This window comes from Phyllobates terribilis, unplaced genomic scaffold (assembly GCF_046119375.1).
Source record: "Phyllobates terribilis strain yellow unplaced genomic scaffold, ASM4611937v1 Scaffold_11__3_contigs__length_659146591, whole genome shotgun sequence".
In the NCBI taxonomy this organism is placed as follows: Eukaryota; Metazoa; Chordata; class Amphibia; order Anura; family Dendrobatidae; genus Phyllobates; species Phyllobates terribilis.
In genome coordinates this window covers 473,885,830-473,901,101 of record NW_027362771.1, presented here as the reverse complement: position 1 = coordinate 473,901,101, position 15,272 = coordinate 473,885,830, and the positions used below count along the sequence as shown (strand labels likewise).

Sequence of the window (15,272 nt, the reverse complement as noted above, 5' to 3'; positions counted from 1 at the left end):
TAGTCATGAACACTGACCTTAACTGAGGCCTGCAGTTGTGTGGATGTTGTTGTGGGGTCTTTTGTGACCTCTTGGATGAGTCGTCCACTGTTCCATGTTTTTGCCATTTGTGGATAATGGCTCTCATTGTTGTTTGCTGGAGTCCCAAAGCTTTAGAATTGGCTTTATAACCTTTTCCAGACTGATCAATCTAAATTAGTTTGTTTCTCATTTGTTCCTGAATTTCTTTTGATTGCAGCATGATGTCTAGCTTTTGAGGATCTTTTGGTCTACTTCACTTTGTCAGGCAGATCCAATTTAAGTGATTTCTTGATTGAGAACAGGTGTGGCAGTAATCAGGTCTGTGTGTGCCTAGGGAAATTGAACTCAGCTTCCCAAAGATGTGATAAACCACAGTTAATTTAAGTTTTAGGTGGGGGGCAATCACTTTTTCACACAGGGCTCTGTAGGTTTGGATTTCTTTTTCCCTTAATAATAAAGGCCTTCATTTAAAAATTGCATTTTGTGTTTACTTGTATTATCTTTGTCAAACATTTAAATTTGTTTGAGATTTGAAACATTTAAGTGTGACAAACATGCAAAATAATAAGAAATCAGGAAGGAGGCAAACACTTTTTTACACCACTGTATAGAGGTTGCATGTAGTAACAAAAGACAAATAGTGGTGAAAGGTGACTGCATGTTTCCTCCTACAATCCAGAAATGCTAATAGGTCTATGGTCTATTGACCTCCATAAAAATTGGCCTTACAATTTATGGGTTTTTCTTAAGATTGTAAACCAATAGAATGTTAACCAAATACCAACAAGAGTGAATTAATTTAATCTCTCTGCAAACGCATGAACCTTACATTTCAACACAATTCTTTAGCGTCCCCTAGCTGGATTAAAAATGGTTTAAGAACTTGGGCAAAAAAATGGTGGGAGCCACCGGACCCTACATAGCAACAGAGGAGAGGTAGTATGTGGCCCTCTTATTACTGCAAGTCTAATGGAGTTATTGAGATAATTGAGCCACATACTCGTCACTTACACCCCGGCATGCTACATGGAGATGGGGGTCCTGGCTGGGTGTGTGGGTTTCGTCTATGGGGGCACTACACCCTTGCAGGCCGCATGATGCCAGTGACTTTGGCTGGCCAGGATGTTAAACAATTCAATGAGGGAGACCACCACTGGAGAATAAACAGTCTTTTGCTTATCATTAACTTGGTGGGTACTATTTACAATAGATAATGGGTGAATAACTTCACAAACGTTTCCTTTACAATACGGAGCATCTTCACACACGGTCTCTCTATTTCTTCCAAGTTTACTTGTTCTGCCTCAAGTTCCTCTGTCTTCAGCACAACCCAGCAGAGTACTACACTCCAGTATGTGAGACTCCTGTACTTCAACCAATGGTTCCGCATCCTCTTTTCCCCTTAGGGGAGCTAGTTTTCCACAATGGACGTTACTTAACTTCTTTGCTTGCTGACATTTTGGAACTACCACCCAGGGCAATCTCTATGTCTCATGTTTCCTTGTTCCGTCCTGGCCTGTTACCTCTCTGAGTTGTAAAGTCAGGGCCATACTGTTAGCCGTCCTGTCCCAAGATCCGTCTCCGGTACATCACTCTGTTCTTCAATCACTTTCCTTCCTCTACTACAGATCTCATATCCACTGTCTCGGTCTCCGCTCATGTCAGGGACACCCACATCATGCAGCTCTGATGTAGGCCTGCTTTAGTGTACTCAGGGCCCTTTCTGACCTCCTGACAGAAAACTGTCTCTTTCCCTGTGCTTTAGCCCCTCCCAATCATTAAATGCAACTCTCCCTTCTGTCAGTCAAAATACAAGGCCATCACTAATAAACACATGTCCCAATAAACATTACACACTACAACAATACACATTATACATCATAACAGTACTCATGTCTTCAAGGGGGAATGTGAGCAGTATGTCCATCTCCTTACATTCCCCCCTTTTTAATGATGGCCGTTGTCAGCCATCCGAAACCTGGAAGACACTAATACATTTCACCTCACACAACATACTTTAAACTACATATAGTACTCTTCTTCTCCTAGAGCAAAACAGACCCAGTCCTACTCAGTTAGGATCATCTAAGTCCTTTTAACCTGGCATTAGTCCTTTGGGTTGATCTGGCCCTTCTTAGCAAGGGCCCTGAAACCAACCACGGCAAAGTCTGTCTCTCTACGAGATAGCACCAACAACAAGCGCACAGTCCATCGTCCCCCCATCAGTCCTTAGGACAGGACACAGTCCATTAGTTCCACTCCTGTTCAAGAGATAGGTGCACAGTCTCTTAGGGGCAACATCCTGGATTGGGCTCAGTCCTTAACGGAGAGGGTACAACCCTCAAGGGCTTCCCGAACATGTGGATCATAGATCCGCTGTGTTTTGGCTCTTCTGAAACCTTAAACTGCTCCAGACACAATGGGTGCAATGAGCACAACGTGAACCTTTCCAGCTTCTGACTACTTTAGACATTATTCAGATCCAAGTTTTTCTAGGCCCTTCCTCGGACTTCACCATCAGGCCTCTGGCCTTTCCAGGCCCACGACAGTCCAGGACATCTCCTTCCTCTCCTAAGAGTAGTCGAGGCCTTGGACCCCTGTGGCACATACCAGCTCCGCTCAGGTTGCTTTCTATTGCCACAGTAACATCAGAGTCTTCCGTCCGCCAATTCTCAGTTTTTCCTCCATCATCCCCGTACTGCCCTTAGACACAGGACTGCACAATTCACTTTCCATTCTCCAATGAGCCAATGGCACCGGCCTTCTTGCCGCTCGGCGTCCCACGTCACTGCTTCACCTCTCACTGGGTGGGCTCTCCGTGGGCACACCATCTCGTTTCTCTGCCACCTCTGCCCATTTTCATTCATCACGTTTTACTAGGCGGGTCTTCTCCTTCCACTTCGCCCTACTCGTAATGAGGGCTGGCACTTACACACAAGACCACTGGAGGGCTGGACAGTTCTTTATAATAATAATAATTTTCATTTATATGGCACCAATATATTCCGCAGCACTTTACAATTAAGTAGGGACATTTACAGACAATATAAACAATACAATGTATCACATTTCAACAGTTACAGGAGGAGTGAGGGCCCTGCTTGCAAGCTTACAATCGTGTCTTCTACGTCCATGATGGTTGGATCCTTCTTCTTGTACTGCGCCACTAATCACCATTTTAAAGTTCGTACTCGGAGACATCTTAGACTGTGTAACGGCTGCCATCCTCCATGCACCTCGAGTTTTCCCCATCCCTTCATTCTTTCTAGTGTGAGACTCGATCCTGCCGACATTAATTTGATTGGAACTATGCACAATAGATAGCGGATGCATAATTTCACGAACGTTTCCTTTATAATACAGAGCATCTTCACATACAGTCTCTCTACTTACAAGTTTACTTGGTTCTGCCTCAAGTTCCGCTGTCTTCACTACAACCCAGCACAGTATTACAATCCAGTTTGTGAGACTCCTGTACTTCAACCTGTGGTTCCGCATCTTCTTTTCCCCTTAGGGGAGCTTGTTTGCCATTATGGCCGTTACTTAACTTCTTTGCTCGCAAACGCCTTGGAACTACCGCCTAGGGCACTCTCTTCATCTCTCATTTCCCTGTTCTGTCCTGGCCTGTTACCTCTATGAGTTGTAAACTCGAGGCCGTACTGTTAGGCTAAGTTCCCACGATCAGGCAATAGCAGCCTTTTGAACGCAGCGTACTTCCGCTGCTTCCAAAACTATGCTTTCTAATCACGCAGGTAAATCCGCATGTGTTCATTGAACAATGCGGATTTACCGAAACCAATTCTATTGGGGAAATTTCTGTTGCGGAGAGTGACTAGCGTCTCCGCAACAGAAATTCACATGCTGCTGCTCATAAACCCGTGCTGTGGGTGAGTTTACGCGGTGTCAAATAGAAGCACAGTGGGCATGGGATTTCTATAAATCCCATCCACTGTGCTTCTAATGTAGAAAGCAGCGTTTTGAATGCAGTGCAGGTAAGCAGCATCCAAAAGGCTGCTATTCCTGATCGTGGGCACGAAGCCTTAGGTGTCTGGTGCATCACTCTGTCCTTCGGTCACTTTACTTTCTCTACTACAGATCTCGCTATCCAATATCTCGGTCTCCACTCACGTCAGGGACACCCACGTCATGCGGCTCTGCTCACTATTCAGACCAAAGGTCTGCTTCTGGTGCACACTGGGCCCTATCTGACATCCTGATAGGAAACTGTCTCTGTGCCTGCTTTTTTTTATCCCGTCCCACTCTGGGCTAGTCTCAATCATTAACCCTAACTCTCCCTACTGCCAGTCAAACTACAACGCCGTCACTTATAACCCATGTCCCAATACACATTATACATCATAACAGTACTCATGTCTTCAAGGGGTAACATAGGCAGTATGTCCATCTCCTTACAAGAACATTAGTCCTTTGCACAGAGTTACTGAACATGAATTGCCAGTGTTAAGGACTGTAATAGTCAACATGGACTAAAATCTGTATGGCTTGGTTCAAAAAGATAATTATTTGTTAAACATTAACTCAATCATCAACCTACATCCATGTAATGTTTATGGCTACCTTAAGGCCCAGAAGTGATAGAGGCACTTGTGAAACTGCCCCTTGTGTCCACCCTAAGTCCCTGTAATCCGGCCATGCACACAGTCTATAGGATAGGCTAATGTAGCTCTTGCTCAAAGAGGTATTTCAGCTCGGTTCTTCAAGAGTGTTTTGGCAATGAGCAACCATGAACAAAGCTAAACTGTTCTATGTTAGCAGACGTCTGTATTCCACTCTAAGCTGATTCTCCATCCAAGTGCTGATTTGTATCGTGGATAAAAGGAGAGAACTGAATACAGTTGACATGTGCAATTGAAAACTGAGAGCTGATCTGTCCCTGGAGAACATGGCTGTTTCTACAAGAGGTAAAAGTACCTTTGTGTTTTTAAAAAACATACAAGTACATTAAACAAAGATGATAGAACCTCACATATTATGACCAGACTCCACCTCACTATATTTCAGCTTGCAAGTAATTAAGGGATGACCACGTTCAAAGTCGACATATGCTTATGGTACCTCTCCTTAACATGCTGGATTCCTTGACATGCTGGATTCCTTCTCCTCCTTGTTAACAAACTATGTGTGAGACGAACATAAGGTCCACAGGTGTCCAGACTACATAAATAGCAAAGAATAATCTAGAAGTAGAGCTTTGGTCAATGTTGGAAATTACATTATTACCGGAAGATAGGATGATCTTTTACTCTGAAACTTTACTCATCTGATGTTCCCTACGATAGTAATCTTGAACTTTCTTCCCACAAGCTACTCCATGCTAAAACACTGGCATAAAGTGGTCTCTACTGCTATGTCATTTGTAAAAGTTAACACTTCCTCTGCTATATACAGTATATCAAGATCTACAAGGGAGTATATATTCATACAGATAGCACCATTCAGGGCAGGTGTAAACGGTGTTAACTTATGGAGGATCCTAAGAATTCTGCATCACAGGACCTCAAGTAAGGAAAACTTTGATGGTAAATTAATAGTAAATAAGATCAGAGAAAAAAACTGTGGCACTCACACCATGGCTAAAAAGCATTCATTTATTGTATACCGGGCAGAGGATACAGACACACAGAAAAAAGAGCAATGGATGTTTCACACTGCCAAGCACTTCATCCTTGGCTGCGTGAAACGGCCGTCTCTCTTTTTCTGTTTGTCTGTATCCTCCGCCTGGTATTGAATAAAGGAATAATTTTAGTCATGTGGTGAGTGCCACAGTTTTTTTTTCTGTTCATATTTCATATACTTTTTTCTTGTTGAGCACCACCTGTGGCTATGATATGACTGACTCAGGACTTAAACAATGATATTCATCACATTACGTTGCACCATTAATTTAATTGATTGCAAACATTGCTATTGATCGCAAACATTGCTATCGAAGGAATAAAATCACTATCTATTCAGACGGTGAGGGAACACACAGCTAATTTAAATTAATTTAAATCTATTGGTCCAGATGAATTATATTCTAGGGTACTGAAAGAGATAGCAGGGGAAATTGCAGAACCACTAGCCAGAATCTTTGATAATTACTGGAGAACAGGAGAAGTCCCAAAAGATTGGAGAAGGGAAAATGTTGACCCCATCTTCAAAAAAGGAAAGAAGATAGAGCCAGGAAATTACAGGCCAGTGAGCTATATTTCTATACCAGGAAAGATCTTTGAACAAATTATTAAACTGCATGTATGTAAGTACTTGGATAAGAATACAGTAATTAACCTGAGCCAGAATGGGTTTGTAGCAAAATAGTCATGCCAGACTAATGTAATTTCCTTCTATGATGGAATCATTGACTGCGTGGATCAGGGAAATGCGGTAGATATAGTATATCTCGACTTCTGCAAAGCATTTGATAAAGTATCTCATACTATCCTAGAAAAAATGACCAAATATGGGATTGACAAGGCTACGGTTAGGTGGATTCATAACTGGCTCAGTGATCGTACTGAAAGAGTGGTAATAAATGGTTGCACATCTAATTGGAAGAGTGTTTCAAGTGGGGTACCATAAGGCTCTGTCCTGGCCCCAGTGTTGTTAAACATTTTTATAAATGATCTAGATAAGAGAATTGAACGTAAACTAATCAAATTTGCAGATGATGCAAAGGTAGGAGGGAAAGCTAACATTAGAAAAGAGAGAAAGGATTCCGAATGATCTAGATAAGCTTGACCAATGGGCAGTAAATAATAGAATGGTTTTTAACAAGGAGAAATGCAAAATTCTACATCTGGGCAAGAAAAACGAAAATTACATCTACAGAATGGGAGGAATAGAAATAAGCAACAGCACATGTGAAAAAGGCTTGGGTATACTAATAGATCACAGACTGCACGTGAGTCAACAGTGGGATGCAGCAGCAAAAAAGGCAAACAGTTCTGGGATTTATTAAGAGAAGCATAGAGTCTAGATCACGTGAAGTAATTTTACCCCTTTACTCCTCCTTTATCAGACCTCATCTGGAATACTGTGTACAGTTTTGGGCACCACATTTTAAAAAAGACATAGAAAAATTGGAGCATGTTCAGAGAAGAGCTACCAGGATGGTGAGCGGACTGAAAACTATGTCCTACGATGAACGGTCAAAGGATTTGGGGATGTTTAGCTTGCAAAAAAGAAGGCTAAGAGGGGACTTAATAGCTGTCTACAAATATCTCAAGGGCTGTCACAGTGTAGAGGGATCATCCTTATTCTCATTTGCACATGGAAACAAGAGAAGCAATGGAATGAAAGTTGCATTTTGCCATCTGCACCATGGACACCAACACACTTGGTATCGCCCGACATCTTTTAAAAAACTGCTCTTGCCTCTGCACATGACCTTCCAGGATTGCATAAAGTGAACATCCTGAATGCTTGCACCACATATTAAAAGAAATCTGTTACCGAATTTTTGATACACCGTGTGAAACATCATTATGTAAAAGCAGAGACCTTGATTCCAGCAATGTGTCACTTATTGTACTGCTTTCTGCAGTTTTGATAAAATCCTTGTTTTCTCTCTGCAGATCTCCGAGTTCTCTGAATGCCTAGCTCTGTATAACCCCGCCCACACCACTGATTGACAGCTTTCTGCCTATGCACACTGCACACAGAAAGCTGCCAATCTGTGGTGAGGGCGGGGTTATACAGAACTCATGAATATGGAGGACTACATGGCAGCAGGTTTACTAGTCCTTCAGTGATAATCTCCATTTGATAAAACAGTGATTTTATTAAAAAAAACTACAGCACACAGCCCGGTAAATGTTACATCACTGGAATCAGAGTCTCTGCCCCTAAATTTTGCTTCTCTAGGATAAAGTAGCAAAAACCTGGTGACATAATCCCTTTAAGTGCTATAGTAGAGCTACTTATAGCACTATTGAGCTGCCAGAAGAGTATGCATTGTGGTTGTCCATATTCTGTATATCACTTCTCCTCTAAAGTAACATCTGTTCTCCATATACATTGCCTCTTCTTTGGAGGCATCTGCTCTAAATATACATTATGTCTGGTCTATGGAGAAACTTAAAAAGAAGTATGTGCCTGGAGGGCAGTGTTAAAACATAGTGCCAACGTGTAGATAAAGTACGTTTTAAACACTTCTGAATAGTGAAATGAATGTCAGGGACAAGGCAATGCGTTTGCTTCTATATTGTGTTATATATATATATATATATATATATATATATAGATTTCTGAATAGGCATAGAAAGGTTTTGCTTGAGATGGATGCCTAAATGCTAGACAATTGTAATGTCTATAGTTCTATTTCTTCATTAATAATTTGTCTAATTTTAAAAAGAACATTTCCCTATTTATTATCCAATTACAAAATGATGAGTTAGTAGAGACGGGTGAGGACTGAGGAGTTGTCCAGTCATTTGATCAGAGTGAATACAAAGAGTATGTCTCGCTCCAGAGGTCTTGTCCTGTATTACACACAGTAACCATCGACATTGATCATCGGACATGTGTAATGTGCAGTTTCTTCTGTGGTGCCCTTGCAGGGAAATTAGCACACTGACTTTCAGGTCTTCCCACAAATGCTGATTGCTGGGGGTCCCACTTTGTGATGAGCAAGAGGCTATTCTAACAAATCACGATTGTCTAAAGCGAACAACCCCTTTAAGATGATCTGATGAAGAACTGCACTTCATGATCAGTACTGACTAAACATAATATTATACTGGGACAACAATATATAGAATATATATATATTTATCACATAATATCAAAATTACAAAATTACATAAATGGTTAGAATAAAAACTATGGGAGAGACCAGACTAATCAGACAGATATAGGGGGAAAATATAATGGTCCACGTAAACAAAATCCCCTATTACAGAGATTATTGCAGCCCTCCATTAACAATACTGGTCATAATATGCATAGTGTCCATATAGTACCAATCAAAGCACCTGCCTAAAAGGCAGTATAGATGAACCACTGGAATTTCAGTCTCAATAAATAATGATATAGTCAATGGGCAAAAGTCACAAATAGTAAGGACAAGATAGAAAAAAATTCCTGTGATCATCAATAAAGACACAGCATATATTAGATGGTAAAATATATGAACAGAATAATACGTCCAAGTGGTAGAAGAAATAGAAAACATTTATACAGACGCTACCTAGTATGTCACAGATAAAAGTTGATAAATGAATTGTACAGAAATGTAAAGCAGATAGCCCTATACGCCGTCTATATTTTACTACATATTGATGTGGGTATGGTGAAGCTGTTGAAAAAAAAAAGGGAAAAACAGGCACCCGAGCACATCGACACGCGTTTCAGCAACACTGGGCTTTGTCAGGAGATGTAAGGTTTTTCTGTTTCCAGTATTTACTTAACGTTGCTACTGGACCTTAGGTTTGGGTTGTATTTGCTATGGGATGTTTTATATCATATTTTGGAAGTTCTCCGTAGGTTTTATATGATAGCACCCTGGTTTTGAGGTCCCCGGCTCACCTTGTCTGCCTCCTGCACGTCACAGATCTTCTTGCCGGTGGCTGGGTTATACACTGGGAACGTCCTTCCGCTCACTGATTGGTGCCAGTCATTATTGAGGAATATCTAAATGAATGAACAGATATATCATCTGTATACGACTATATTGCACACAAAGACGTAATAATCACATAATATGTCATATTTACTGAAATATACTACAAACATCTATGAGGCAGCACTGCATACATCACTGAATGCTAATTCTCTACCCCTATTACACAGGCAGTATTGAGCCAATGGCATGTCACATATCGTCCACAGCACAATATCTACTAAGTATACTACCAAATAATGCCACATGATTATAATTATATATTGCAATCATCCTAAATCAAATTTCTAGTCGACACTAGAAAACACCTGTAAATTACCTGTACGGACAAACTTGTCTATACTGATCAGTCATTACAAACCACTAACGGGTGAAGGAAATAACATTTGATTATCTCGTTGCAATGACAGCTGTCAAGGTGTGAGATATATTCGGCGACTCATAAACACTCAATTTTCATAGTTCCTGTGTTGGAAGCAGAAAAAATGGTACATTTAAGTATCTGAGCAACTTTGACAAGTGTAAGATTTAATGGCTGGGAAAGTGGCCCAAAGTATCTCCATCAGCAGGTCTTCGAAGCAGCAACTTCCTAATAGTGTCTTAAAGGCTTTTCTCAGAATTAATGTTTATCACTAGACATTACTATGTCCTATGGATGCGCCATTTCTGGGGCGGCTGAGGGCTGGTGTTTCTAGCCTGGGAGGGGGCCAATATTCATGGCACCCTTCCTTGGCTATTAATATCAGCCCCCAGCTGTCTGCCTAGCCTTTGCTAGCAATTAAAATATGGGGGACCCCAAGTCATTTTTTTTTGGGTCCCCCATTTTAATAGCTGGTAAAGGCTAGGTATTCAGCTGGGGGCTGATATTAGTAGCCTGGGAAGCTCCGTGGGTATTACCCCCTTCCCAGGCTTCAAACATTTGCCCCAGCTGTCTGCTTAACCTCCGCTAGAGATTAAAATTATGGGGAACCCCACGCCAATTTTTTTTTAATAAATCCTTTATTTTAACACTAAATGACAAGTACAGTAACCAACACTATCACTGTACTTATTATATATGTGACTGACATGTTTCTGTCTATCTAATCTATGTGTGATGCTCTATTCTTTCTGTTGTAAATTGTCAGGTACCGATGTATACCGATGATGAATTGCCGGCCGGCTTTTTTAAAGAGACGGGTGCATGAAAACACTATTATTTTTTTTTAATAAATCCTTTATTTTAACACTAAATAACAGGTACAGTAACCAACACTGTCACTGTACTTCATATATATGTGACTGACATGTTTCTATCTATCTAATCTATGTGTGATGCTCTATTCTTTCTGTTCTAAATTGTCGGGTACCGGTGTATGCCGCTGCTGAATTGCCGGCTTTTCATGTTTCACTGTGAGAACTGTTCCCATCGATTTGGGCAATCACTGTAATGCCACAACCACCATGGCTGTGACATTACAGTGAGTGGCAGACAATCCCTGCATGATTGGTGCTCTAAATAGCGCCAAACATGCAGGACGGGGACCCGAGCTCCCGCCCGAGCATCTTGAAAGTACTCGGTGAGCTCCGAGCATCTCGAGTACTGAGATGTTCGAGCGAGTACCGAGCAGTGGTGAGCATGCTCGCTCATCACTATTTGTCACCTATTCATAGGATCTGATAAGTGTTGCTGAATTATTGCTGGGAGCCCAGTGCTGTGACCCCAACAGATCAACATAATGTGGGTTCCTGTGTCCGTCATTCCTTCTAATTGCTTGAGTGATAGGCTTGAATCGAATAATGTGTTCGGCTGTCTCCATCAGTCTCGAAGACTGTGAATCGCGTAGTAGCGTGCATGCTTACCACCTCCCCATTTAAAGTCCTTCTTAGGTTAGGTTCACACTGCATCTATACACTTAGCCTATGGTGTAGGTCAGGAACTTTTCCTGACATAAAGTGTAATGTGCTCATAGGCTGCCATTCACCAGGCGGAGGCCAAAAGTGGGTCCTCCCAGCATCTATCTGGCAGGGAAGCCATTAGCTATAAAGGAAATTGCAACAGACGCAATTGCGACAGAGTCACAAATGTTTCCAAATGTTTTGGATTGTATGTTGCTGATTGCAAGCTGCATGAGACTCAGACTGACATAGACTTCAATGCAAGTCACATGCGACTGCGTATTGGCTGCTCTTTTTTATAGCAAAATCACAGCTTTAAAATAGTCGCACATCAGCAAGTCACACAGATGTTTTTGGTAGCATGTTGTTTGCAGTAGTCTGCATTCTGTATAGGAAGCAGCAGACACAGGCTGCATAGAGAGCTGATGATGTAATACGCTGTCAGATATGTAATCTATTGCTTCTTAGTGTTCAACTTATTCATCTACCTACTAATCCTGTGCTATGTGACTTGTTTGCTCCATGAACTGTACTATATCCCATTATATTCCATTATTTATTCACTAGATACCCCACCCAACCTAAACACTAATGTATATATATATATATATATATATATATATATATATATATATACATACACATACATATATATATTCATATATACAGTAAGTTCATGTATAAGCTTCTAGAAACAGACACACAATTTTTAAGCTAATTGGTATATTTCTGAATTTAGTGTATGTGCTGATCTGCCTGTTTCTATATGAATAAGATTTTTCTGTATGAATGATATATATATGTATATTTATATACAGTATATATATATATATATATATATATATATATATATATATATATATATATATATACATACATAATCCACCCGGTTCTAGCGATCTATGAATGAATGATCTTGAATAACAGGTTGGGTTTTTTCCATCATCACTGGATCTATCTTGCACACAAGCTATAGACATTGAGACGTTATATTTTATAGTATATCAACAATACAGAATCCTGATAGCAATTCTCATTACACATGGAGTAAACTGAATCATTATAAAATCATCAATCTCACTTATTGTATAATGAACCACTCAATCCTTATTTGTAGGTTATTAAGATTAAACTTATTTTTGCGGATTTAGAAACATTTTACAAAACATTTACATAAATTCAATGAAAGTTTTAAATGACAAATAGGGGACAGACACTCTTGTGCTGGTAAATACATTTTAGGATGCCTACCATGGGTTATCATATCTGAAGAAAGTTATCCTCAAAAGCAATTTCAATTTCTTGCATATAAATGTCACAACTATGATTGAAAATATAGACCCTCATACTCCCAAACAAAATTATCTATCTATCCATTGTCTATCTGGCTACATATTATTATGTATATAATGTTTATTCATTTGATAAAGTGAATAAACACTTTATCAAATACACACTTATACTATGAGGTCACATCTCAGTACTCATACAGTAAAAAATAGCACATAGATAACAGAGTGTACATACATACATATATGTGATTGTGCTAGTTTCTTAACATGATACTCAAGGGTAAACTTCCTAAAATGAATTTCCCAGCACAACATTGTCTTCCCCTATATGTGACTTAAAAGGTTGATATATATGTTAGCGCACTGTACAATCGCCATAGCTCTCGTCTCCCCATAGGTGCTGATGCAGCAGTGGCAGGTGTTACCTGAGTGTGCAGGATCTCCAGGTTGGCGATGGGTCGGGGCAGCATAGGGATCTTCTTGTCGGACAGTCCATTCTCTATGGTGCCATTGCTGGTCATGATAGCGGATAGGGCAGGAGGTGTCTGTGTCCTTATTACACTGCTGCTGCTGCCGGTGTCCTGCTCTGTGGACTGTAGCAGAGCTTCTCTTCCTTTAATAACACAAGTTCAGAGACATCCTGACATAGGAGAAGACAATGATGTGATTGGATGGAGGAGCTGCACCTCCACACCCCCACCAGCCCCTCACAACTTCCGAATCCTAATATCACAATGATAGGGCTCCTACAGCAGCAGGGACATGACTGTGTGTGCGCTGCTCTGTGCGCTGCTCCTCTGTGTGCGCTGCTCTGTGTGCTGCACCTCTGTGCGCTGCTCTGTGTGCTGCTCCTCTGTGTGCGCTGCTCTGTGTGCTGCACCTCTGTGTGCGCTGCTCTGTGTGCTGCACCTCTGTGTGCGCTGCTCTGTGTGCTGCACCTCTGTGTGCGCTGCTCTGTGCGCTGCACCTCTGTGTGCGCTGCTCTGTGTGCTGCACCTCTGTGTGCGCTGCTCTGTGTGCTGCACCTCTGTGTGCGCTGCTCTGTGCACTGCTCTGTGCGCTGCTCTGTGTGCGCTGCTCTGTGTGCTACACCTCTGTGTGCGCTGCTCTGTGCGCTGCTCTGTGTGCTGCTCCTCTGTGTGCGCTGCTCTGTGTGCTGCTCCTCTGTGTGCGCTGCTCTGTGTGCTGCACCTCTGTGTGCGCTGCTCTGTGTGCTGCTCCTCTGTGTGCGCTGCTCTGTGTGCTGCTCCTCTGTGTGCGCTGCTCTGTGTGCTGCACCTCTGTGCGCTGCTCTGTGTGCTGCACCTCTGTGCGCTGCTCTGTGTGCTGCTCCTCTGTGCGCTGCTCTGTGTGCTGCTCCTCTGTGTGCGCTGCTCTGTGCACTGCTCTGTGCGCTGCTCTGTGTGCTGCACCTCTGTGTGCGCTGCTCTGTGCGCTGCTCTGTGTGCTGCTCCTCTGTGTGCGCTGCTCTGTGTGCTGCTCCTCTGTGTGCTGCACCTCTGTGTGCGCTGCTCTGTGTGCTGCTCCTCTGTGTGCGCTGCTCTGTGTGCTGCTCCTCTGTGTGCGCTGCTCTGTGTGCTGCACCTCTGTGCGCTGCTCTGTGTGCTGCACCTCTGTGCGCTGCTCTGTGTGCTGCACCTCTGTGCGCTGCTCTGTGTGCTGCACCTCTGTGCGCTGCTCTGTGTGCTGCACCTCTGTGCGCGCTGCTCTGTGTGCTGCACCTCTGTGTGCGCTGCTCTGTGTGCTGCTCCTCTGTGTGCGCTGCTCTGTGTGCTGCACCTCTGTGTGCGCTGCTCTGTGTGCGCTGCTCCTCTGTGTGCGCTGCTCTGTGTGCTGCTCCTCTGTGTGCGCTGATCTGTGTGCTGCACCTCTGTGCGCTGCTCTGTGTGCTGCTCCTCTGTGTGCGCTGCTCTGTGTGCTGCACCTCTGTGTGCGCTGCTCTGTGTGCTGCTCCTCTGTGTGCGCTGCTCTGTGTGCTGCACCTCTGTGTGCGCTGCTCTGTGTGCTGCTCCTCTGTGTGCGCTGCTCTGTGTGCTGCTCCTCTGTGTGCGCTGCTCTGTGTGCTGCACCTCTGTGCGCTGCTCTGTGTGCTGCTCCTCTGTGTGCGCTGCTCTGTGTGCTGCACCTCTGTGTGCGCTGCTCTGTGTGCTGCACCTCTGTGTGCGCTGCTCTGTGCGCTGCTCTGTGTGCTGCACCTCTGTGTGCACTGCTCTGTGCGCTGCTCTGTGTGCTGCTCCTCTGTGTGCGCTGCTCTGTGTGCGCTGCTCTGTGTGCTGCTCCTCTGTGTGCGCTGCTCTGTGTGCTGCACCTCTGTGTGCGCTGCTCTGTGTGCTGCACCTCTGTGTGCGCTGCTCTGTGTGCTGCACCTCTGTGTGCGCTGCTCTGTGTGCTGCACCTCTGTGTGCGCTGCTCTGTGTGCTGCACCTCTGTGCGCTGCTCTGTGTGCTGCTCCTCTGTGT

The 15,272-nt window shown here is 43.0% G+C and overlaps 1 protein-coding gene across 1 annotated transcript in view; it reads right to left on the bottom strand.

Moving 5' to 3' along the window:
• Positions 1-13,451, bottom strand: part of ALDH1A3 (aldehyde dehydrogenase 1 family member A3) — a 41,950-nt gene extending 28,499 nt beyond the window's left edge. Inside the window, exons 1-2 of the mRNA XM_073653371.1 lie at positions 13,239-13,451; positions 9,550-9,654 (exon numbers count right to left, since the gene is read on the bottom strand). Coding sequence (XP_073509472.1) covers positions 9,550-9,654; positions 13,239-13,334 — 201 coding nt within the window. The 5' untranslated portion in view covers positions 13,335-13,451. The remainder of the gene's footprint in view (positions 1-9,549; positions 9,655-13,238) is intronic.
• Positions 13,452-15,272: the final 1,821 nt, after the last annotated feature.